The sequence below is a fragment of the Apis mellifera genome, linkage group LG1 (assembly GCF_003254395.2).
Source record: "Apis mellifera strain DH4 linkage group LG1, Amel_HAv3.1, whole genome shotgun sequence".
Taxonomy (NCBI): Eukaryota; Metazoa; Arthropoda; class Insecta; order Hymenoptera; family Apidae; genus Apis; species Apis mellifera.
In genome coordinates, this window is record NC_037638.1 from 20,336,414 (window position 1) to 20,362,376 (window position 25,963).

Below are 25,963 nucleotides of genomic sequence, written 5' to 3' on the forward strand. Positions count from 1 at the left end.
TAAGATTCGTTCCATTGCGAAACAGAATCGTGGAAAATTGTGACGATACACGCAGCACGAGTCACTGTGTTCGGTTGTACAAAGTTTGTCTCGAGGCTGGCATAACTGTGCACCATTGTGATGCACAAACTGTCTGCTTGCTCTTTCTCTGCATCCATCAAAACTTCGCCTGTCCGGTATTTCTTCTTAAAAGCCGGTTTCGTTATGTTCCAGAGAGGTCGTTATAGTTATTAGCGGGTGAGGAATGCCGGAACCGGAGACTTTCGAGCTTTTGCCTCGTTTCATCTTTCCGCGGTTTTCGCTTTTGCTATCAGCCGGCACGTGAGGGAAAATTCTCGTAAAAAAAAAAAAGAAAAGGAAAGAAAAAAGAAAAAAAAAAAAGAAAAGCACCGACTCGATTTTTAAACTCGCAAACGATGACACGTTCTTCACGCTTTCCTCGTGTCTTTCGAATTTTAATTATAATTTAGCGATAATTTATTTCGCTTTCCTTCTTCTCCCCTCTTTCAAACATCCGTTGAAACACGCTTGATTTATAGCTATTTTCCGCATTGATCTCTTGTGGATTCTACCCGCCATAAGAGAGAGAGAGATGTTTTCCTTTCAAGAAGAAATTACCAATTCTTGGATCTCACGAATGAGTTTCGAGTCTCGACGTTTTCAATCGGTTTACGATAATTTTATAATTCGAATTCCGTAACCGTATTTCACGGGAATGAATCGTGTTCCGGCTTACGTCGCGAAATACGATCGGGAGCCATTAATAATATTAATAGTTAAAGAAGGGGTGAATCGTTTAGATGGGATTAAAAGTGGCCGCAATTTCGCCCCTAGCTTTGGAAATGATGGGAGGACGGAAGAGGAAGAACTAGAGAGCAATTACCCGGCGGCCAAGGGGAAAAAAATGTATCCTCAATTTTCCAGTTCAACGAAGTAAATGTTTGAAACGAAGCCACCGATTTTATCGAGCCGGACATCTATCTATCTATACGGAAATGTACATCGACTCTGATATTATAGCATCGATTCGAGACCGACTTAAAGCCGCTCTTCTCCCGCTAAGCCATGCGCGATTGCATTAAAGTAATGCGAATTTTCGTTATTCGCTGTACAACGTTATCATCGAATATCGCTGCCCCTTATAGTATCTTTATTAGATATTCATTTATAACGCACGAAATTTTATTTTTAATCCAAACTACGATTAATCCAAATTAATGTCGGTTAACTCCATTTTGTACGAACGTTTGTTAATACAATAGATCGTAATAGAAACACGTAATAGAATTCCTTAGCTATACATCTTCGATACAAAATTGTTTTCAAGTAACTTGTTTGATTAAGGAAAAAAATTTTTTAAATATAATACATCTAAGATGCATCAAACATCCTTATCCTTGTATATAAAATAATAACCAGCGAAGAAGAAATTATTACAGCTAAGTCATTCTGGCGATGATACGATTACTAATCGTAGCTAACCATCGAAATTAGAAAAATGCAATAATGCAAAATAACGACGACGTTGACATTCGACTAATGTAGAGTCAACTAGATTGGTATCAATAAAACGTCATCCGCAATGTTACGTCTATCGTTTTTTTATGTTCTTCGTTGTTTCAGTTGTTTTACTCGAACTTTCGACTCGTTTCACTAGGTCTATCCTCCGGTATCGACCATCTAAGAAACGAACGCTTCAAAGTTGAAATTTCGCTATCGCGATAACGCGGTTCCTTCGGAGACCAAGTCCGATGTTGCGTCACGAAAATAACCGATAGTCTTTTCGTCTAATTTGTCGTCGAATAATTGAACTCGATCGGAGATAAGAATGGTTACGTAGATCAAAGATACGAGAACAGGAAAAATGATTAAAGTCTGTGCTCCACGATCGAGCCAATTAAGGGGAAAACAGGTCGGATTTACTCTGAATGAAAGAGAATTCGCGTACAAGTTGTACACGGAGTGTGTACAAAGGGTCAGCTGGTATCCACAGATCAGTTATATAGGGCACACCATCCTCGAAAGTTTCGACGTTTCTCCGGTCGAAAGGTGGAACCAGCCCCATTATCGAACGTCCTGCTACGAGCAGCACTGTCGCCGCCGATTCATCCCCACGCCGTGGTCCTCTTCCGAAGGAGTTTCCAAACGCCTTCTCCCCGCCGACCAACCGCAAAATCCCGAAAAATAATAATCGGAAAAGTTCTCGTGTTCCTTGACTCTTTGCGACATCGAGTACTTACTCGAGGTGAGGGCGAGATGAGGGCGATCAGTCATCCTTGATTACGTAATGCCGCGTCCTGGAAAAGCCGGGAGCCCCTCGTGCGACCGATAACAAACGCTGACCTAAATACGTTCCCGCCAAACCACCGTAAATCGTGCTGCCGCGATCTAAGGTACCACCCGACTTTGTTCCACCCATCCCTCCCTCTCTGCCTCTTCTTAACATTTTTCACCGATTCGTTCTCCTCTCTTTTTTATCTTCCTATCACCCTACATCCTAACTCGGTCCATCCTCCTCGCCTCCCCCTGCCCCATTCCACTCTTTCCATCTAACGTTTACTTCTCCTCTCTTCGCTTCCGAAACGAAACGAAACGAAACGAAACGAAACGATTCCTTTTGTTCTTGGTGGAAGAAAGGGGAGGGGGAGGGGGGAGGGGGAGGAGAAGAAGAAGGAAAGGAAAAAGAAAGAAAGGCGGGCGGGGGGAGGGGGGGAGAGGAGAGAAAAAAGGAGATCGTATTGGCCTTGCGCGAGTATACGCGCGATTAGTCGAATTTTCCAGTTCCAGATACGTCGTTCCAGGCACACTGCGCTGGCTCCGTTCCGAGTTTTCAGCGGCGTGTACACGATTCTGTGTGCACCCGCGTCAAGCACAGAGACACGCTCGTGCCTGGACACGTGTAACGTAGAGAGAGACGCGTTTGTGTGCGCGAGGGTGATGCGGAGCGGGCGCACCGACTTGGACGAGGCGGGCGCACGCGCCTCGAAATCGTCGCACGGAAAATCCTCTCGTTCGTGATCGCACAACACGTTTCGCTGCCCACTGGCTCCACCACCGTTCCTCCTTTCGAGCACGAGCTCGATTGCACATCCTTTTCCGGATCAGTGTGAGAGGATACCAGCTTCGAATCGAAGCCTAAACCGATCGTATATAAATCGCCAATGGAATTAACCAGATAATTTTAAATATTTCGTATACTTCTTCGCGAGGGGAAGAATCGATCGATCTTAAATTTGATACTATTTTTCGAATATGATGCGAAATAATGCGAGATTCGTTCTTTGATGAATGCATTTGCATCTCGTTAATAAGAGGACGAACTACTTTACGAGAATTATTTCTAAAAAGAAAAAGAGAAAGATTATCGATATCGAGCCACCCCTTCGTGCACACACGCACACGCGAATTTTACGTGGGCGTAAAATTGGCCGAGACACACGCATGCGTTCCATTCCGTTCCATAAATGTTTTTCGACTCGATTTTCGATTTGGTATTCGTTAAATACGTTTCAAATCCCGATTACCTTGCGGGAAAAAATGCAAATGGGAGGCGTTCTTCGTTATTCATCGAGGGAAAGATCATTGTACATTTCGTTTTCGCAGTGCATGTTTCGAATCCTTCCCCGAATCGTATATTCCGTAAACGTGGATGATCGTGGATTTGTATGCGTGAATTACGGTAAAGCTAAATATCTGCGGTAAAGGACCACATTCGCGTAATTCATGGCGAGCGATATTGTCCGTTGATCGTTATCTAGTCTCCTAATGAAGTTCCATTTGCGGCAAAGACATCGCGAACCAGTCTCGACATTTGCTTTTCTCTTAATATTCACGAGATAACGAACTTTGAGAACGAGACATGAGAAATGACACAAACTGGTCCAAGTTTTCAAATTTTAAACTTGTACGAACAGAAAAAAAAGGAATGCTGATTGATCTGATAATTTATGATAAAGAAAAAAGAATCATTGTAAATAAGACATGCCATGCGAGTATAAATAATAATTTTTCGAAACAAATTGAAGTTGATTCGTTTTAGAGAAATTTTGAAACGTTTTAATAAATTTTGAAATTTCAATTTCATCATATTTGTTTCGAGTACGATTTATCGTAAAAAATTATCCCTCCCTCTCACCCGTAATCACGACGTTTTTATCCTTTTCTAAGAAGAGTTGCGTTAGAAGAGATATCAATATTTTATTTTATCATCATTCCGTTGATGATCTCAACAAATTTTAACCATCTATTGGTTATCACAGATATTCCATTGACCGATTCGTCTGAAGTTTATCTACCAACGAGCGCTTCCTCCTCGTTGAAGAAGATATTTCGAATTTTAAATTTTACCACCGAACGGTAAAATCATCGATTGGTGTTGATCAAGTAAAATTTACCATCGGTAATGAGGGAGGAAAAAACGAAAGTTAACAGCAGCGGTTAAAGTCGAGAATCGAATCGAAAGAAACGAACGATATTTATTTTAAGGATTCTTCTCGACCACGATTGATGAATTTTTCCATATATATTTTAAAAATCGATAGCTCGTTGCAGACTTGTCCGGTGGTGCCATCTTTGGAACACTCGTGGTCCCAACCGCAATTAACGCAAACAAACCCCCTATCGCAAATTACACGACAATAATTAACGAGCATCATCGCGAAAAGTATCTTTCACGTATGAATAATTCCAGAACGCGTAAAGCCACCCTGATTCTGACGTTAACTATTGCAACTCTGGCAAGCACGATTTGTTTGGGAACGATCTGGGAAAATATACAACGTGTGGCTGTGTATACGGAGAGACTCGGAGAGTAATGAACTCGACAAAACTCGCGCTGCAATGAGTTGCAGTTTATAAAGTCCGACTTAATAAACCACTTAAAGCAGAGGTAGAGTATATTTAATTATAAAATCTCCACTTTTAGAAACGTTCGCTCGATCGTTCGTTAATTCCCTCGCGCGTATTCACGGACGCGACGAGAAACGAAATTCCGTTGGTCCGCGTGAAAGCATTTTTCTTTGCGAAGATTACTGTAGAGGATGGGCGAGGAGGGGAGAGGGGAAGGCGATATGGGCGAGAGATGATAAAGATTTACGCGGCATTTTACGAGAATTAAGGAGACATAAGGAGAAAAAGAAGAGAGTGAGAAGGGGTAAACCGAAATAAAGTTCGAACCGACGCGAGAAGTTGATCCTCGGTTGCGTCGAGAAAATAAGGTGGGCGAGGGGTGGCGAGGAAGGGAGGGGAGAAGGGGGAGAGGCGTTTAAAAAGGGAGAAGATTGGTGGAAGGGAGGCAGGGAGGGAATTATGTGTATTCTCGGAATGATTCATAAATAGTTTATTTTCGTACCGGGTACCGGGGAATCGTTAGTTACGAGACGAGGTTACCGTCTCCATGTGGCGCCGCTCGTCTCCACGGTCTGCTCCATGTGCGTGCAAAGCGACCGGGAAACTGCATCCAACGCGGATCAATCCGATATCCAATATTATGCATCGTATTTTTTTTCAAAATCCCTTCGCGCAAATATAGATATAAAGGAGAAAATAAAAGAAGCGGCGCGAGCAGTGTGAAGAGAAAGAGAGAAAGAAAGAGTTCGTTCACCGTTGAAAACTCTTATAAAAGAATATATCGAAGCGTGGGAAGGGAGGGAGGGAGAGAAGGGGGAAGGTAGGTAGCTATTGCTATATGCACGTAGAAGACGAGATGGAGAAACGAACGAAGGAATTCCGATATCTTTTTTTTATCACCTTTTTTTTAAAATTCCGACAAGATGAAAGTGAAATAATTGAAAACGATTTCCCATCCCAGCGTTTATGTACATCGACCGACGTCGTCGACGATCGTCGGGATAATTTTTACCTTATGTTACTCCTCCTTCCCTCCCTCCCTCGCCCCATGTTATTGCCGAATAACTAGCGGAATTTATTGTTTAAATAAATCGCGGGATAATAATAGTTGTACAATAAAGAACAAAGGGAGAGCGAGAGAGTAGAAAATAAAGCCGAAATCCAGATTAACGGTTGAAAACGGCGGGAGAGTAATAAATTCCGTTCACCGGCTGCGAAACAGACGATACTCTCTATAATTCCGCGTATATATTAAACGAACGGTTATATCGATAATCGTATTAGCAATATTTTACAGTCTCGTTAGAGATGGATCTCTCTACTCGTACCGGTGGGGGTCGGAGTTGAACATTGACTTTCTCTTTATTTTTATACTCCTTCGGTTTCTGTTTATCCGTTTAATCTTCGAGAGATAAACGAGGCACATCCACTGTTCGACAGTTTCTCGAATCGGAGAGAACTACGCGCATCATTTAATCCCGTCGCGTGCACGGGTAGTATTTGCAATCGTTGGAAAAATGCGAAACACTTGTTGCCTCCAAGTTCGTGGCGGAAAGTCGAAGGAGAACCGAGAATTTTTGGGGCGTTGAATTTTCAAAGAGGGGAAACTGTTCGCTCGCTTCCTTTCCTCCTGAACCGTTTCCTCGGAAATCGAATAAGCAATGTTTTTGCAGTAGGCAAAATAGCAAGTCGAAGAAGAAGGAGTTTCGGCTTGCACACACGAGGATCGAAGCGAGACGAAAAGAAACTGGAACGAGTTTAATTTGCATATTTTCCGAATGCGCAAACAACTCGGTCAGGCGACACGTAACGGAATTTTATATTTCCAGCCGCGATAAAGGGTGAAGAAAGAAAGAGGAGGGGGAGGAGGAGTTAAGGAGGAGACCCGCGATTTTCATCCTCGTCGAAATTCCACGAAATATTTACAAAGCTACGGTAAAGTTTTCTAATTATACCCAAAAGAAGGTTTAGTTTTTTTCGCGTTTAACACCGGACTGACAACGGATTTACGCGAACAAGGGGTAGAGTTTCGTCCTATTTTTTCGTCGCTTTCGCGCGCGCGTGCACTCGTCGCCCTCTAGTATTTTCCGGGCCACAATTATGCGCAATTTATTACGGTCAACAACGAAATAGTTTCAGAAAACGTTTCTCAAGGTCTTGAAATTACGGCTGTCGCTTTGCGCCTTCAACGAAATAGCGGTTAAAAACTAGATGGAACGAAGGGAGAGAGGTTGAGGAGATAGGGAGGAAGCGAAAAAAAGAAGAGAAAGAGACGCGAGGAAAGAAAAGAAGCGCGGGATGCAGCATCTACCACGGTAGCACACGAGCATTGTTCAATTTTACAAACTCGTCCCGCTGTTAACGAATCGAATAAAATAAAAGGGGCGAAGGGTGAAAGCGAACGGGGGCGTAGTCTTTTTTTCACGATCGAACAAAGGAACAAGTACCTATCCGACAAGAGAAAAATATTTTCAATTACGCGTTCTCCAATTATAACTGTAGACGATCGGAACGAAAGAAGAAATCATTTCAATTCCAATATTCTTTCTATGGATTTTTAACGTTCGAGGGGAGTAGGGATAGAAAGCGGAGTAAATTTCGTGTCTTCCTCCTTTTCCTCGTCGGAGAAAAGTTAAACGAGAAACTTAGTTAATAACGTGTAAACAAGAAGAAGAAAAAAAAAAAGAAAGAAAGAAAGCGTAACGCAAATTAAGCTCCATCGTTTATTTCCTTCGCTTCGAAGCTTTCCTTTTCCTTTTCCTTTTTATTCTCGTTGCGTTCCAAAGAGATTAAGCGCTTCACGGCAATCGATACAGGGCAGATCCAGCCCGTCTTCTAATGCGCGTTAGTTATTCGCGTATCATAGCACGTTAGATCGTATCACATTCTCTTCGTCCTCGTCGTCGTCGTCGTCGTCGTCGTCGTTGCATCGTGCAATGTGTCACATAACACGGTAAACGGAAGGTGTGCATGATACCCAATAGTTGGAGAGATGCGGTTACGACTGTTCAAAACTAACGTACGAATCCAACGTGCACGGGGAGGACGGGTTTATTGCTTCTACCAGCTCGCTCGCAGTTCAGTAATCGACTTCCGTTCCCATTTTCAAACGTAGACGCGCGCTTGCCTCGTGATTATATCAAAATTATTTCCGAGAATTACTCGAGAAATCCCCATTCCTTCCGATTTCCTCGAATCCGTGCAGTGGAGTGGCGTGCCGTGAAACAAGGAAAATGAACGCTCCTGGCGCTAATCTTAATTATAACGCTTTTTTTCCCCCTTTCCTTTTTTTTTCGCATTTGCGATATCGCGATATTAAGAACGGGCATAAAGTTTTCCATCAAACGGTACCATTTGAGCAACCATTTCCGGGAACTCGACTTTTCCCTCGTCCCAACCAACCACCTTCCTTCTTTCTTCATTCCTTTTCATCACGATGAATGCTCGAGACGCGCAATAAACCAGTAATTGAATCGGTTACACGGGAAACCCCTGGTGTCCAATTTTCTCAGCACACCGCGGACTAACTAACCAAGGGTTTTTCTTTCGACGGAATACATCTTTGAACGAAGATGAACGATCGCTTTGTGATTTTATCGCCGGTACGAGCACGAATGCACACCAGAAGAGAGCAAGTTTCGAACAAAAATATTTCGGTCAGATCGAACGGGAAAAGAGAAACTTTCGATTCGATTGAGAGGGGGAGGGGAAGGGGAAGAGAGAGAGAGAGAGAGAGAGAGAGGGAGGGAGGGATTTCCCCGCCGAGAAGAATTAACCATCGACGAAATAAAGCCGTACGTGTAGGTAGTAGACGTGCTCCTTCCTTTCCATCGTGGTCGAATTTTGCTTATATCGATCCAAGGAAAGGAGAGGGCTGGCTGAACCAACTGCTATAGCCCGCTCGTTCGAGCGAACCTCTTCAGACATTATTCTCTAACGCGAGGAGAACCGAGGGGTCGCGCTACGAAACCGCGAAATATTTATAAACTCCTTCTTTCTTCCGAGCAGAAGAGAGGTCGACGAACAAACCGATGGCGAGTGTTGGCGGGTGCGGCACGCGCGTACATCCCACGCGAATATGTTTACGCCGACATTAAAGTTGCCAAAAGTCCCTTGCCGAAGAGGAACAGCGGAGGGGAATCGCGCCCAGTATATCTTTGATATCTCCGTGCTCGCGTCAAGTGTTTGCACTTCTGAGACGATGGAATTTTCACGATCAATGTGTAACGATAGGTTGCGACGAGAGAGAGAGAGAGAGAGAGAAGGAAAAGGGAAAAAATGGACCAACGAGAGAAAATGGACCGACGAGAAAAGAGCGAGAGAAAGAGAGAAAAATAACGGGGAGAAAAATAGGTGGGAGAAAAAAGATCGCACGATATTCCTCGACGATGATGTTCGCGCGGTCGAGCATTTAGTTCAAAGGTACGAGAGAGCACGGTCGATAATTGCCTCGATCACGAATTCAAAAGGCCGCTTCGGACCGGATTGGTCGCGAATGCGCAATGAAATTTAATAGGGAGAGAATCGAACGTTCGGGCGGATGGTGCAAATCGCGCGTCGGAACCGGAACGTTACGCGTTAAAAACAAGTAGGATCGTAAAAATAAGTAAAACGGCGCAAACAACCGTTTCGTCGTGTAATAAAAAGACATCCGGCAGACGGGGGACAAAGTCGTATCGCATTGCGCGTCGAACGTATTCCGTATTCGGTGCATCGGTTTATATTGCCTTGTTCGTCTTTGGCCGAAAGAAAAAGAGAGAGAGAGACTCCCCCGAGGCGAGTCAATTTCAGAATGAGAGAACGAAAATATCTTGTTCTTCCGAACGGCAAGAAACTAGGCGGTAGATATCCTCTCGATATATAAATCAACCCGTTATATACTTTGCCGACAACACAAGGAGATCTGTTTGCGCTGTGGAAAGTTTCTCCAAGACCAGTCGATACCTCTTTCTCGCCGCGAATCGCAAGAAAAAGAAAAGAGGAAGGAAGGGACGGGGTCGAGGTGACGAACGAACAGTGGCCGTAGTTGATCAGATTTTCATCGACGCGAAACGACAATTGTCACGTCCGAGCAGCGCATTATCGTCCCGGCCAGTTTCAACGGTGGTTCCATCATCATATTCGAAATTACCAAATATTTGCAAATCACTTTGTTTCGTTGTGCGACGTGTTAATTACGATCACGGTGCAACTGTCCCGATACGCGTTTAATAGCCCTCGTTAATTTACCGAAAAACAGGCCGTCGAGTGACTACACTCGTACCTTCGATCTACGCGTCGAGAGATGAATATTTGAAATGCCACGGACCATCTAGAGTATTGTCAAACGCGACACGGGTTTAGTTTACCCTATGCCCGTGATTTATACGCGGAATACGACGAAATTCGTCCGACTGATCCGCCCAATACGAATACGAATAAATGCTGCCGCGGCTCGCATTTTCAAAATGTTTACGTTTTAAAGTTACGCCCGATGCTCGATCGAATTTTTAACGAAGCTTCGCGCTCGCGTGTAATCCCCGTGTCTTCGGTAATTTACCGATACCGAACCTCCTCTTTTTAACTCGACCAAAATGGCCGACTCGCGTAACAAACAAAAGAAAAAAAGAATTTAAACACGCGACGCCTTCTTTTTGCAATCTAATTGCACGTTTGCTTACATTTTTAACATTTTTGATGTGGTATGTACGTGCTATGGAAATTTGCGGAAACGTACCATAATCGAAATAATCTCGAAGCGAAGAAAAACCGAGTTTTTAACGACCAAATGACCCAGAAATTCAAATATTTCTATCTTCTGAGAGAAGAGAGAGGCGGAGGGGGGGAGGAAATATCATTGCGAGGCGAAGCGGATAAAGACGTTGGCGAGTGGTAATAGGCTCGTTTGAATCCGCAGACGGCACGCTACAAACAATTTGCCTGAAATTGGCGTACGTGCGCGATTCGTGAAGATAAGCACTCGAGAGAACGGAAACGGCCCTCTTGAGAACGCGAGCGAGCGTCATCTCAGTGGCTCGCTCGGGTCTTACAAAAATTTCTCTTCGCGTTACTTTGTACACTCGTAAACTTGTGCGCACCGAGAGGAATATCTTCAAATTCGCGGTCGGCTCCATTTACGCTCGAAATCGTCGAATTATCATTTCTCGCGGGAACATTAGGGGGACGGGATGATCTATTTCGATATCTCTTGTCCTTACTTTCGCCCGCGGTTTACTTCAGAGCTGCTGAGCCCCTTTCAAGCCTCGCTCGAATCGAATAAAACAAAAAAAAAAAAAGAAAGATCATTGAACAACTTTCAACAAATACTCGTCGAACTCTTCTACGCTTAGCAACTCTTCAATTCGTACCCGTTACATAGTTACAAACGGTGATGGAAAGTACGGGGAGGATTGATCCCCGAGTACGATGGCCGAAAGGGAAAAGCCAGCGCACGACCATCGTGGCTCGTGGCTCGGATCGAGGAGGTTAGTAGTTGGTAAACGTAAATTGAAAAAACGCGCACGCTCGCGAAGAACGGGGAGGAATATCGTGGTCGTCTCTTCCATTCTCTTCTTGCCGGATCCCTCTTCGGCGATTAATCTTCTGGTCGGAGGGAGGAAAACGGCATAAATTTTGAAATAGTAGAAATTCATGGACGACCTTTTCATAAAAAAGTACCGGCGGTATTCCCTGTAACGCGGCTAAAAATTCCAGCTGCCTTTGAACCCGAGATAAACGCGTCTTTCTACAAAGAGAAATCCTAAAAGTTAGCAGCATCCCTATCTGCCCTGTAGTTCGGTTCGCTGCCGCTACTACCACCACCACCACCACTATCACCACCACCACCACCACCACCACCATCACCACCACCACCGCCACCGATGCTATACTTCCACCACTATCGCTAGGTAGGTAGGCGATGGTGGTGGATGGAGGAGGAAACGAGACAAGGGGATGGACGAAGAAGAGGAAAACAAACGAGAAAAAGAGAAGAATAGGGGATGAAGAAATCGAAAGAAAATAAGGAAACAATGGGTAAAAAAGAAGAAAAGAGAAAAATGTATCGACGGAGAATGAACGAGACAAGCGAGGGAGGAAAAAGATGTAAAAGATACAGGAAAATGAGACATGCGAGGAAATAAGGAGGAAAACAAGAAAACAAGAAAAATTGATCGGAGAGAGAGAGAGAGAGAGAGAGAGAGAGAGAGAAGGGAGAAGAAGAAAAATAAATTCGTCGAATCCTAGCGACGCATTTTACAGCCACGATAAATTTGAAGATGTTCAGAATTCGGAATGGAATGAAAGTAACTTCGAGATTTTCGAAACGCTGGAAAATCTCCGCTACTATTTTTAATAATCTAAAAGGTGTAATAATAACAATGGTAACGATTTCAACGCAGAGTGAATACGAGAGTTTACCGAGGAATCTACATATATTTCTCGCGTATATTTCTACATCTCTCGCGTATCAAAGATCTACAAATCTTTCAAAGCGGTGCAATGCTTTCAGAGTGCATCGCAGTTCTCAAACTTTGGCAAACGCGTATCAACGTGTATCTCCGACGTCTCGCGATACTTTCAAAGTCTCGGGATGTCGGATGGATCTTCATATATCGTTAAGCAAATTGCTTAAAAATTCGCGACAGAGGGGATCGAATGGCCATCACTAGGGAGGAGGAAATGTCAAGCAGTCGCGACTGAGAAGGTTAAGGAGGAAGAAGGGGGAGGAAGAAAGAGAAAGCGACGGAGGAGAGAGGGAGGAGGAAGGAGGAGGGGGGAGGCGGGGGAGGAGAGAGAGGACCAGGGTGCCGGAACGAGCGGGGCCGACCCTGCGCGCAGCCTCCCCAGTCTACCCCGAAGATTCAGTCGTCGTGCGGCAGAGGAGGGCCGAGGAACGCCCGGTCGAAGCACGCTGCTCTTCTCTCGATTCGTCTCTCTTGCAACCCTCTCTGTTCCTCCGCTGGTCGGTCGGACGCACGCTCGTTGCCTCCCTTCGTTCGGTGCGGTGCGTGTGCTTCACTGCTACGAGTGAAAACGGAGCTACGAGGACGCTTGCTCGGCGTCCCGGTCTACGCAGCCAAACTGTTACGGCCGACACGGTAAAAATCTCCACGACACGAGGCGGGATATCGGGGGGAAAGGGAAGAGGGCGAAACATCGGCGACTCGGCGTGACAGCGAACGAGCAACGGGCAAACGTTTCGATTCGATACTGCGCCAAATTCCACCAACATCGTTCCAACATCGACGCCGGTCGATCTCTGGGCTTGTCAACCTCTCGTCTGTCTCTCCTTTTGCCATTCTTCTTTGCCTGCTTACGCGTCTCCGTCTTCCTCTCTCCCTTCGCGACACGACGCGAGGTGACGACGCGAGGGTGGACAGTGATATCGCTTGCCACGATACTTGATCGCAGTGGTGGTAGTGTTGCTCCGATCACGATGGTGGTGGTGGTGATGGTAGTGGTGGTGGTGGTGGTGGTTGTAGTGGCGGAGGTGATAGTGGTGGTGGCGGCGGCGGCGACAATGATACTAGGGATGCTAGTGGTAGTGACGGTTTAAATTTCAGCCGCGTGCTCCGGTTCGCGTACGTGAGCCATTACACGGGTCCACGGGCTTTCTCGTCAACCCACTAGGATGTACGAGCGGCAGTCATGATTCGCGGATGCAAATTTTGGCCCAACGCTTCGAGAGGCTGCATAATTTTTTCCACGCCGGTCAAGCGTCGACGACGAACGAACCCGACAACTTCTCCCGACTCACTGCCGCTTCTTTCGCACGAGCATTCCCGCCTGCGTGCACGCGCGTATCTTTGGCATCCTATGGATTTTGCGTGTAACACACTATTTCGAGAGGATCTAGATCAGAGTCCTTGCAGTGTCGCGAGTCTTCCTTCTTTCGCGCGTACGATGATGAGGATGAAGGATTCGATCGAATCGGTACAGGGAGAGAGAGAAAAAAATTCATTCCGTTTCAATGTTTCGATGCTCGATCGCACGGTTCTTCTCGACTCGAATTCTCGCGATTCGATGCACGGCTCATACGTGACGAGGAAAACGGAACGCAAAGCTATCGCGATTCGAAATGACGAAAAGAAATCGGTGACGGGACGTAATAATCTCTTTGTTATCTATGTTGTATATGCGAGAATAGATGCGAAGTTCCGTGAATCGTTTCGTGGGAAAAAGTCCGCTGGAATCATGTGCCTTCTCCGCGCCAAGAGATGGAGAAAAACCAATATTTACGTCGCTATGATTTATGCCTCCAACTATTTTTCTCGCGATTCAAGAAGGATAGAACCGGGTTCGTAGATGAGAATCGTACCTCGTAGGCATTTCGTCGGACAAAAGTAGAACGTTGCGATCGCCTCCGAAATCGGTATTCAACGGCAAGTTTTTTTCCAACCTCGTAGTTTCTCTCGCTTTCAACGCTTTCTCCGCGCGAAATCTCTTCCTCCCTGTGACAGAATGCCCGCAAGTGATAATTCGTCCCAAGTGGAGTACGATTTATATATCACGAATCGTTCTCGCAATTCCTCTCGAACGAGCGTAACGTTAAACTTTCACGTCGGGGGCGGTAGTTTGTAAAAGTTTGATTACGCGAAACAACGTGATCGATTGGCCAACAAGGCAGACGCTATCATAGACGAAAGCCAGGTCGGGAAGAGGTAAAACAGGGGTTCTATCTCTTTGGCAGAGAGGGCAAGTACGTGGTTGGCCGGCGGCGCGCACGAATACACGTATCGTTCGAAAGCTTGTTACATTAGACGCGAGTCTAATGCTACAGAGAAGTATCGGTAGCGACGTTTCTTCTTTCTCTTTACCCTGCAACCAGGAGGGCGAGCACCGAGTGGCGGCGAGAAAACGTAAATACGCTGTAAACATTACCGATCCTCGGATATCGGAACTCGGTTTCACGATTCATCTCTTTTCCCCAAGATGGAAAAAAAGGAATGGACGAACGGCTCGTGTGTCGCGCTCATATCGCATCCTATATCGTATACGTATACGTCTGGCAGGTTTGCATTATGGAAATCCCGCGGACTTTACGACTTTTCGAAGATATCGCGTACATTTCCTTATCTCGGTTTAAGGCTCTCCGGGAAACGTTTATCTCCGTGGCGTAAAGAGGATAGATAGACTCGGTAAAATCGGCAATGATCTCACTCCGCGTGCTACTACTCTCCATCCTTATTCTTCTCCGTGAAATATTTATATTCTTCGGGAAGAGAAAGGTCGGCGAAGAGGGAATTTTTCGATGGAAACGCGGACAATTGTAGAATTCACGGCCACGACAGGCAGATTCTCTCTCTTTTCCCGGTTTTCATGGATTCCACGTCGCGGACGAGATGCGCTTATTCCCATTGCCATTCGATCGCGCGGGAATGAATATCGGTGTAACCGTGGGACAGACGCAGGGTCGATGCTTTTCCGTTGTACTCGATTCTTTCTCGTTGAATGGAAATACCCGACTATATTTTTTTCTTCTCTTCTTTTTACTTTTCTCTTCTCTCTCTCTCTCTCTCGTTTTAGCGTTGGGCGTTGTGTCGGAACGAAGCATCGAAGAGAACGCGAGTTGGAAGGAGAGGAGAGAAGGGGTGAGAAAAATATGGCTCGGGTGCTACGTCGATCCAACTTCTCCCTTCATTTTTTTTGTCCACCAGTCGGAGAGGGGGGAATCGCGGACCGTGTCGAATGTTGGCCGTTGCAAATGAGATTCGTAGGAGTCGAAACGCGAGCACTGTGGCAAAAGATCGAGCATTCGAATCCGACACTTTCTTCTTTCGCTTGCCACTTTTGGCAAGAAACTGTTCGCGGCTTGAAAGCGAATAAAATACACGAAAGAAAAACGAGAGAAGAATGCGAAGAGAGAAAGAAGGGGAGGGGGAAGAGAGAAGGTGGCAAGTCCCGGATTAACTAGCTTGTTTAAATGTTTATACTGTCGGTGGGAAAACTCTTTTTCTTCGTTCGGAGTGGAATTCGGAATCGATCGACGGGGGAAAAAAATCCGCTCGCGTTCCCCGGCGTTATCGTTATCAAGAGGAAGCTCCAGGTTTTTTCAACGGATTTAAATGCTCGTCGATCTTGGCGGCAAATAAACAGGAACGTTAGCTTTCGCCGTGGCACAATAAAAGGTTTACAATTTCCCCACCGTGTTCTCGAATCTTTTTTGACGCGTCGCTGTACAGAGAGGAGAGAAAAAAAAAAGAGAGAAAAGAAACGAAAAGAAAAAGCGCAAAAGCGTCGTTGAACGCGAGCGGATTCCTCTTCGGAATGATGAAATTTCAATCGCGTATATCTAGCAAAAGTATCGTCGCTTCGAACACGCGGACGTGTCCGACCGAGAACAATGAATTAGACGGTTGGTTGAACTTGAAAAGCGCGTTAAAAGTTTCAATGTTTCTCGTCTCTCTCTTTATAAAACATTCCTCCGCGGATGAATGTCTTTGAAGAAGGAACTGTTCAAGGGAGGACCCAAGGAGCGGGCAACAGACACGGTTCGAAAGAAGTCTCGTTAAAGAGGCAAATTGGATCGTGTCTGTTCCGCGAAGCCACGACAAAAACAGAGGTTGGACCGTCGAGTGTCTCGCGAACGAGTGTAGCGAATCGGCGGCGAGTCGATGTACAGTCGAGAGAGTGTGCGAAGCGTACGATACACGTCGCGTAAATCGAAAGTCGTTCCGCTGATTAAACGGTGGCAAAGCGGACGTGGGTGTCTCGTTTCACAGTCGTGGCCCGATATCCTTTCAGGAAGGTGGGGATTCACCGGCGCAGGAAACGAGGAGCGTACGTGCACGATGCCAGCCAGGACCGCGTCAAAGGATAGGACGCAGCCAGAAGCGAGAGGAACGTCATCGGCCCGATACTCCAAGGAGGAAAATCACCGTTCCATTTTACACTTTTATACGAAACGAGCTACTACGACGACCAACGTTTCCGCGTTGTTCCGGCCTGACGGTGTCTTTTGATTCGGTGCCCGAAAATAGCAACGGCGAGAGATAGAGAGGAGAGTGGTGAATGGTTGACTAAAAGCGAGCGTTGGCAACGGAACGAAACATCGGGACGAAACCGTGCCGCTTCATTCGTCGACGTCGGCATCGGCCAATCAACGTCCAACGCGGCCAACGATACTGATTCGAGCCTCGTACGCCCCCCCGTTACCTCATACCGCGCGCGTGACGAACGACGCCTCGAAATGGATGGAGAAAAGTACGGTTCGAATCTTAATCGGCTTGTAAATAGTCTATCGTAATTCCTCTCGCGTGGACCCGAGATATCCATCCAAGTGGCGTTATCCCCAGTTGCCTCGTTTCTTAGCGTACGCAAACTTTCTTCTCTCTCACGAACGTAACCGGATCACGGAGGAAACGGTGTCGAATACGGGAGGATATAGAGTCGTGCGATATTTCGATTGGAAATATATATATATATATATAAAGAAGAAAAAGGGAAAGGATAAAAAGAAGACGTCGAGAGAGAGGAGCCTAATGTTTCTCAACGACATGGGGCTGTTAATGTTCTTAGCACTAACGGCCTCCCTCCTTTTGGGTTATTGCCAAACGGATGAAAAAGGTAATGTATAGACGTCCTCTTGAACGGTGACGAAAGAAAGCCGCGGTTCGCTTTCGTCCGTTGCCGTCGCGCGATCGTAAATCCAGGGATGCGCGATGGAAAAGCAGCAAACACCGACAGAGATTAACTTTTATGGTCAGTGGAACGAGTGGCCGCCGCGAATGTACTTATATCACCGATACCGACCCTCTTCTTTTCAATAACCCGCCCGACCATCTATCGGACCGTTTTTAATAACCAACGAAAACGACGCGAGTCGTAAACACGGTTCGGCGATATCACGATCGCTCGATCCAACGCGCGACACGATCCCTGGATTCACGACGCTTCCCCTAAATCCTTTTTACGACGATCCTCGCGTCAAATATGAACGATCGTCAGCATTTCACCTATGATGGAATTCTGAACTAGAAAATGGGCGTCTATACTTTCTCGTTTTATAACGTCTCGAATAATGGAAGAATTTCAATTGATTCGAAAGAAAGATAAAGGAAAAGAGAAATATGTATATATATCGCTTTTGATCGTGGGAAAAATGTTCATTTCGATGATTCTTTTCTCTTTTTTCTTTTTTTTTTTTTTTTTTTTTTTTTCAATTAGATTTATATACAGTATCGCAACAAATCGGGGATAAAAGTAAGTAGCTATTTTATCGTGGCTCGATATTAAAGTAAAATAAACATAAGGTAGGAAATATGGGAAGGTTAATTACAAATATTAATTACGAAATTAACATCGTTCGTTCCGTGAACAAGTACGGACATAAATCGGGATGCGGAGAATTAATGTAGTAATACGAGACGGCGGTTCGATCATCTAGCGGTGCATCGACGTAGATGAAATACGAAAATACGACATGTGCAGATGCGTTTTCGATCATCTGTAATTGCTGTGATACAGCCTCGCGGTTCTTCGATTTCCCTCTCACGTCCGTGTCTATTTATTCTCCGGGATGTCGTCTTTTCATTTCATTTCCGTTCCAACGTTTCGGTTTTAATGGGTTCGATACATGGAGATAGGGGACACGCGATAGCTCGCCGAATCGAAATAGGAAATCGTTCGCTCTTTCAGGAAGTTTGTCTTTAACGATGAAAGTGAGATTAAACCAAGTGCGAAAGAAAACAGAGAATGATCGAGGTTTGAATCGAGATTTTTTTTTTCTTTTTTTTTTTTAATCCAAGAAAGAATATTCGTAACGATCCGAATAAAAAGACTGTATTTGTCGTTAAACGTACGCGCCCCTATCGACGATCCATCGATAAAGTAAAATTAATCCTCCCATCGATTGTAAATATTCGAGAGAAACAAAGTACGAACTTGACCGATTACCGGATCGAGAAAAAAAGAAAATTTCTAGATAGATAGATAGGCCTCGTGTATCGAGTTTACGTATAATATCCGCTAATATCCGCGAGTTTATCAATTTTAGATAAGTAACTACGTTACTCGTTTCATAAGTTGGTACGAGTATCCGGCCGAGAAAGAAACGAAGAAACGATAGATGAATAAAAGAGTTTCGCTATCGAGCGGCGTAATCAGTTTTTCATTTAGCCGGCTAATCCATCGTTTAGCGTAGACTCCGCGTGTTGCAACGATCGAATTATACGAGGTAGAAACTTTTATCCCACGCTCGAAAAACAATTACCTGTTATTTTTCGTTGTAACCGAGTCGAAAATGGAATTTATCGGTATCAATTTTACATAAACCATTCTTGATTTCCCGGCTTCGTATTTCTGTAATAGGTGAACGTCGAGGGCAATCTAACCAAGCATCGAAATACCATGATGGAAATAGCAATGGCAACACGAGTTTAATCAATTTCCCGTTTATCTCGCGTTCCATTTCTCTAATCCATCATTTCGCTCGCAAATTAATGCTTCGTCGACATTGCGCGGCTCAAAAGCGGTCGTTTTTCCAACAATCCAAGGCTTTCTCGGCCTAAAAGGAGGCGGGATATCGACAAATTTTGTTAATTAAACGCGACTAGCCCGTTTACCGATCCTCGATTATCGGATAGGATACGATGAAATCGCATTCGATTCGCGCAAATCGTTCGATACCCGACGAAACCCGAAGCCCTCTTAATCCACCCCGTTTCACGAAAAAAGGAATATTCCATCGAAAAAAGGAATTTGTCGACGCGATAAAAACCAAGTCGCGACACAAGGCCAATATCAATCCTACTACTCATCATTCCGTTGATCCAGCTAATCTGTCCTTTATAGACTATAATTGTTCGCTTCAAACCTCGAGCCGGAGATGCGCATGTACACCGGAATAAAACGAAATCCAATTGCGGAATATTGGAAAGCATTTGGAAAGCGTTTCGCGCACTTTCTCATCATGGACTGAGATAGGATCACTTTGACGAAAACAAGATGAATACGATGCTGAATCGTTTCGCTATATCAAAGTTGGAAGAAAAGAAAAGAAAAGCGCGAAACGTCTGACGTCAACTAGTTATTAAGAACCGCATTTATTGGTCAGATGTGGAGGATAGCTTTGAGAAACGTTGCCCCGAAGCGACTAATTTGGCCATTTCCGTGCTCTATTATCTCGATAATTAGCGATCGATGAACATTTCCGATAGGAGAAAATCTGCTTGTAATTGGTTAAGGACCTCGACCTCGTTATTTCTGGGTTGCGCTAGGTAAACGTGAATAAATTGCGTGTATGTAAGGAAAAAAAAAGGAAAAAAAGAAAAGAAAAAAAAAGAAAAAAGGAAAGGAAGACGAAAACTTCGATTACGCGTTTCAATCTTAGAGTGTCATCGCCATACTGTCTCTAACACTAATCGAAGTAAGTACATTTAACCTCGATAGAGAGAAGCTATGCGTGGATACACCAACACAAATACAAACGTTATGGCCTGTATCATGAACCGAGGATTCCCGTAAACAGGTGAAGCCGGGTTCTATAACCGTATAGAACACTCGTCCCAAATCGATTCCATCGATTCGCGGTTGACGTTAATGTTTCCGTGTCCCCCCCCGTTTCCACGATGTTGCGTCGATAGAATAAAAATAATAAAAGGGAGAAAGGTAGGGAAGAGCGGAGAAAGATGAAAGAACGAAGCTGGGGACGGAAAGAAGATAGAGAAGATAGCGCGTAGTTAATGATCCGTACGATTATTCCACGTATTCGTCGAACGTTTTCCAAGATCATTTACACGCCTCTGGGAAATAAACTCTTTTAGGGGCACCAAGAGTGTTCGAAACACGCGCTTGTCCGATTTCTCGGTATACAGTTAGAGACGCGAGATCTCTTCTTCAACGGTCTTTTAAAGGAGTTGAAGTCGCTCATTCATCGGTCTTGCCAAGCTTTTCAATCGCCTACTGTGCTTTATTTCCTTCTCTTTCCTCTTCTTTTTCTCTTTATTATCACGTTGATTTCTTTCTGTCTGTTCGACACCGTCGAAATAGTATATCAACCGATGGAAAATATTGAACCATACCTTCATAACGATCGACGAAACGTCAATTAAATTCTGCGCCCCGTCGTTCGTTTATTTATCGCGACTGTTTTTTCTCCTTGTTATTTTGATTTCCGTAAAATTTTCGATATTTTCCCGAGATATGGTATACGAGGTATACTGAATTAAACAGGTAAAGGTCCATTTGGATTACGGATGCAATCGTGCGGCGAATAAATATTTCATATATCGATAAAAATTACACGATCATTTTATTCACGGTCAAGCGGTGAATAATTTACAGCACACGCTACTACGGTACACTCATCAAGGCTAATGAATTATATGAAAATTTGTACGGTTCAGGATAAATGCACCCGTTTAACTTAAAAGAAACAAGACGATAAGATTTCAAAATTTCTCTAGCGAAATATCTATCTGGAACGATCGTTCTTGCGAGAATTATTACAAATATGCGAATTTATTTATTTTTCTCAATTACGAAAATCATTTGTCAAAATTTTAAGTAATATTACGTCATATTAAATTTAAATATCAAATTTATCTCGGCCGAACATATGATACGAAATATATTTAAAAAAAAGAAAGAAAGAAATAAAAAATTAAAACGTTAAAACCTAGTAAAACTCAATAAATCTGAACGTAAAGTTCTATTTGATTAAATTTCGAGAAATTAAATCGTTTAAATAGATATCTATAATATACGAACGATGCATGAGAAATGAACATTTGCATCGATAAAAAGAAATATATACGCGATATAATATACATTATAATTACAATTAATAATCATATACATATATGTCATGAAAAGATCATCCTTTAAATCGATCACGATCTCGACGATTTTTAAAAAACCTTGATTGATATAAACGATGTTCAATAATGTCATATCGCTTTTAAATAACTTTATTTATTAACCGAATCATAACGATCCTTCGTGGTAATTGTTCTTAGCAATGATTTACGAGTCGTTAATGTATTTGCAAAAATATCCGAGATCGCGTACGCCTCATTTTAAATAGAAATATCGATAGTGGATGGAGAGATTTATTCCTTCCCATGAATATTTTCAAAGCGTCGTACACTTTTTAGATAGTCCAAAGAAACGTGCAAATTTATACGTATACGTTCATATTTCGCGCATCGATGGTCGAGCAATTGCGTCACGGAGGAACAATAAATTTTTCAAATTTATTACAGTGTCATTTTACGGAGCGAGCTACATTCATCTTCCGGTGCAAGAAGCTAAGGGTGCGACTGACATCAGCTTCCGGTTCCGAACTCATCTCGCGGACGCTATGCTGCTATTGGCCGTTGGCAGGACGGATTACTGCCTGATCAAACTCGAAACCGGCAAATTGAAGGTTCGTTTGCCCTCAATGCTTACTTCTATTAATAGGCTTTCTGTTTGGGTCTTCGTGGCCGTTGGTCGTTAACCAACCGCACGTGCTATAGTCCGATGCGACAGTCAGTACAACCCCCTTCTCTCTTTCTCTCTCTCTCATCTCTCTCTTCTCATCCTAAGTCTCTTTTTCATCTCCTCGTCCACGAGCAATCTTTCTACAGTACGAGCTATCCTCGCTAAGAAATTAGGCTTGGTTCGAAACATTAAGAAAAAACGCAAGAGAGCGAAAAAAGGAGGAGAGAAAAGCAAGACGAGTTGGAGCACGCGAGCACGGATGATATAAAAAAGAGGGAAAAAATAGAAAAGAAAGAGAAATGATTTTCAGACACGCGGCTAACGACCACGTTCTCCACAGCTCGATTTTATAACTTCGATAAAAACCGTGTCGTGATTTTAACAACATCACGTCGTTGCCCCGCTTTATTCGAGCCATTAAAACTCTGCAAGTAAAAACATCTTATTTATGTATGCGGATGCTCGCGAGAAATCACGAGAAATGGTAAAACAAGATAGATCGACACGTTTCACCGAATATACATAATAAAATTTATGGAGGAAAAGGAAAAGAAGCGATGAATTTCTTTTTCTTTTTCTTTTTCTTTTTTTTTTATTCACTTTTCCCTTTCATGCGCACACACTTTCCCTCCCTCTATTTCTCCTCGTGTCTCTTTCTTTTCAACTAAATAAAAAACGTTTGTAAATTTCACTCGAGCAAAGTTAACGCTTCCCTTTGATTTCGTTTAAACCATTTCCGTTTTAAATTCTATCCAAATCAACGATCCAGCCATCAAAGAGAAACCAATAATAATAAGTTTCGATGTAAACTTTTACGTAAAATACGCGTACGGTTACGACTCCACTTTATTTTATTATTTTTAATAATCCTTCAAGTAACAATTGCGTGGAAACGATTGTTACGTATATGGACGTAGGAATAAATATAATAACACATTCCTAACTATCGATCGACCTTTTGCAGGAGGAACAATTTTTGTTACATGTTTGAAAAATACAATACAGATGCTCCGGACTTTTTAATTGAATTAAATATGACACGTTCAAATTTAATTTTTGTACACGAGCTCCCGATATGAAATAAAACTTTATAATTTATTTCAAAGTAACGTTGGCTGTAAATTGCCGTGAAAAATTCTATTTGCGAATAAACATGAAAACTGTTCATGCATAATTGTCGCCAATGCGTGATCGAATTTAAATTTTTAAAATAGTCGCTCTCTGCATTCGTGTAAAAAATTCGAATACTGATATCGAAAAATCGAATAATCGTTACGTTTTACAATTTTTTTTATTCGCGCCCAAGCTTTTCCTAAAGCTTCTCCTTTTTGTCGGATCGAAATTATTTATTATAATTTATCGTTTCATTGATTGTCCGAAGGAACAAAAAAATCTTTAATATTTATATCCGAATTAAAACCAGCTACATGCAAGTATTATCCTTGTAATTCTATTGTTGTGACAGGTTCTTTGTTTATAATGACACAATGTATTACGATCTTGCGATTTCGCTAAATGAAAACTGTGCTTCAAAAGGTTTTAAACCGACACCCACAATGGAAAGATGCAAATCCACAAACGAAAGATGCAAATCCACGCGTTGCTCGTGTGTATCCATATCAGTATGTTTCAACTTCCTTTTGCGATATTTAAATAATTAATGTTCCGTGTATTCGTTAAGTAACGAAAAAAATTAACAGGATTTTATCGCAAAAAAGCGGAAAGAAGACTAGCTGCTTTTTCAGTCAAGTTAACGAGACCCTTATCATTCTGTCTATCTACTCCCGTAAAATATCCGAACGAATTAAAATAAATAAATACTAAAATTCATCAACTAAAAAATGACGGCAGCAACAACATCCGTCCACAATTCGAATCTACCGATCTATATTAAAGCTAGTTGCAAACGATCAACGGAACACACTGTTCCGATCATCGCACTTGCGTTTTGGACATCGTTATAAAACATAGAAATATACAGAATATACAGAACCTGTCGAACTTTACAACGTCACTAGAGCAGAATCGCAACAATGTCATCTGCACCTGATCTGAAATCAATTCCAACCGCGATTTTAATTTGAGATCGGTCTGGTGATTTCGGATGGTTTCGATCCAAGAGAGAAAAAAAAAGAAAAAAAAAGAGAGAAACAAATTCGTTTCGGCCCGCTCTCGATGAAATAAGATAGTTCGGGTATGAATTCTCGGTGCACGTATTAACAAGCACGGTAAAATAAACGATCGCCGGTGATACCGTGACGTCGGCCCGAAACGAACACTCGTTGGAGCAGAATTAAACGACACCATCGAGCGTACCCGGTTGCATTACGAAGAACAACGACGCACGGGGGACAAGCAAGCCCAGATGGGCCACTTTGCTCTTAGATAGTAATCGTCGTCGGGCTCTAGTTACAAATTACGAATTCGTGAGAAGAATCGGTGTACGTACAGGGCATAGAACACACCGTCGCGGGATACGCTATCGTTCACAAGTATCGCGGTATTTCGCTCCATTTGCGCCAATAATATATTCGGATAAATATTCGAATTTTACCAAGGTATAGAAACGAAGGATGAGATTGAATTTATTACCTTATTATAAAGTCAATAGACCAATAATTAACATTATTCGCGATAAAATTTAACAGCAACACGCGAGTTGATTAGAATCAAATTCATGATTCGTCGATGTACGCGATGTGGTGGTAGTCTGTTCGATAATTAGGTAATTTATATATATATTATTACGTATACACGGATAATTACAGATGGCGTAAATTCACGAGAAATATGATTCCTCAAATAACGAAAGAATTCTCTTCGTTATTCAAATTAATAATTAATGGTGCAACGGTACAAACATTCGTACCAATTACGAAGAATAAAATTATTGCGGATCCTTTTGTACGTAATTTCGAAATTAAAATAAATCTTGTTCGAAATAAACATACTTTCGAGCGAAGTAGCGTGTACGTGCAACTTCGTTACGCTTAAATAGGAACCGGTTGTTTATCGGGATGCTTATTACGATTAATTCCAATATATTATATTCGATGGTTGCGTTCATAAAACGACGAACGGTCGATAAGTGGATGTAAACACGAATCCCTGAAACATTTACAGCATGCTCGCTATTAATCGCTCGTCGATGATTATTGTTATTTCGCCTCTGACTCTGATGGTGTATTCATTCATGCGCTTTGATGCAAATTTACAACCTTTGAACCTGTGACGCGTATTTTCTTGATCCTACGTTTTAAGACGATCGATATTAATTTCAATTAGTCGAAATCTCAACAATTCGCGAATTTCACGTTTCATCGTGATGCGATATGACAGCTGCATAAATAAATCCGAGTGGAATCTAAACTCGAAATAAGTTTGCTGACAACGAATCTTCTTTGGAAGTTATAAATTGCTAGATTATCGATCTTGAAGCGAAGAATAATCAAAACGTAGCTTCGAATCGAGAAACTCAAATAAACGATAACTATATATCGAAATATAATCGAGCAAATATTCTCGAAACTTTAATTCGGTCTAATTCGGCAAGAAGAAAAAAAAATGGTAGAAAACGGTAGAAAACGCTAGGTCGCGAACACTAATAAATCCGAAAAAATTGCAGACCAATCAGCCTATTCAGCTGATCGAGAAAGACCTCGGCAATCGATATAATTCGACTAAAAATCTGGAACATGGTGGAAATACTTCC

General features: G+C 43.1%; 1 protein-coding gene across 2 annotated transcripts in view; it reads left to right on the forward strand.

Moving 5' to 3' along the window:
- Positions 1-12,678: 12,678 nt before the first annotated feature.
- Positions 12,679-25,963, forward strand: part of LOC412778 (chondroitin sulfate proteoglycan 4) — a 35,326-nt gene continuing 22,041 nt past the window's right edge. Inside the window, exons 1-3 of one of the 2 annotated variants that reach the window (XM_006571285.3) lie at positions 12,679-12,926; positions 16,573-17,394; positions 22,032-22,195. In XM_006571285.3, the coding sequence (XP_006571348.2) occupies positions 17,310-17,394; positions 22,032-22,195 (249 nt within the window). In that variant the 5' untranslated portion in view covers positions 12,679-12,926; positions 16,573-17,309. Of the gene's footprint in view, positions 12,927-12,949; positions 15,957-16,572; positions 17,395-22,031; positions 22,196-25,963 lie in introns of those variants that run through there. The other variant, XM_396231.6, reaches the window with a different exon arrangement.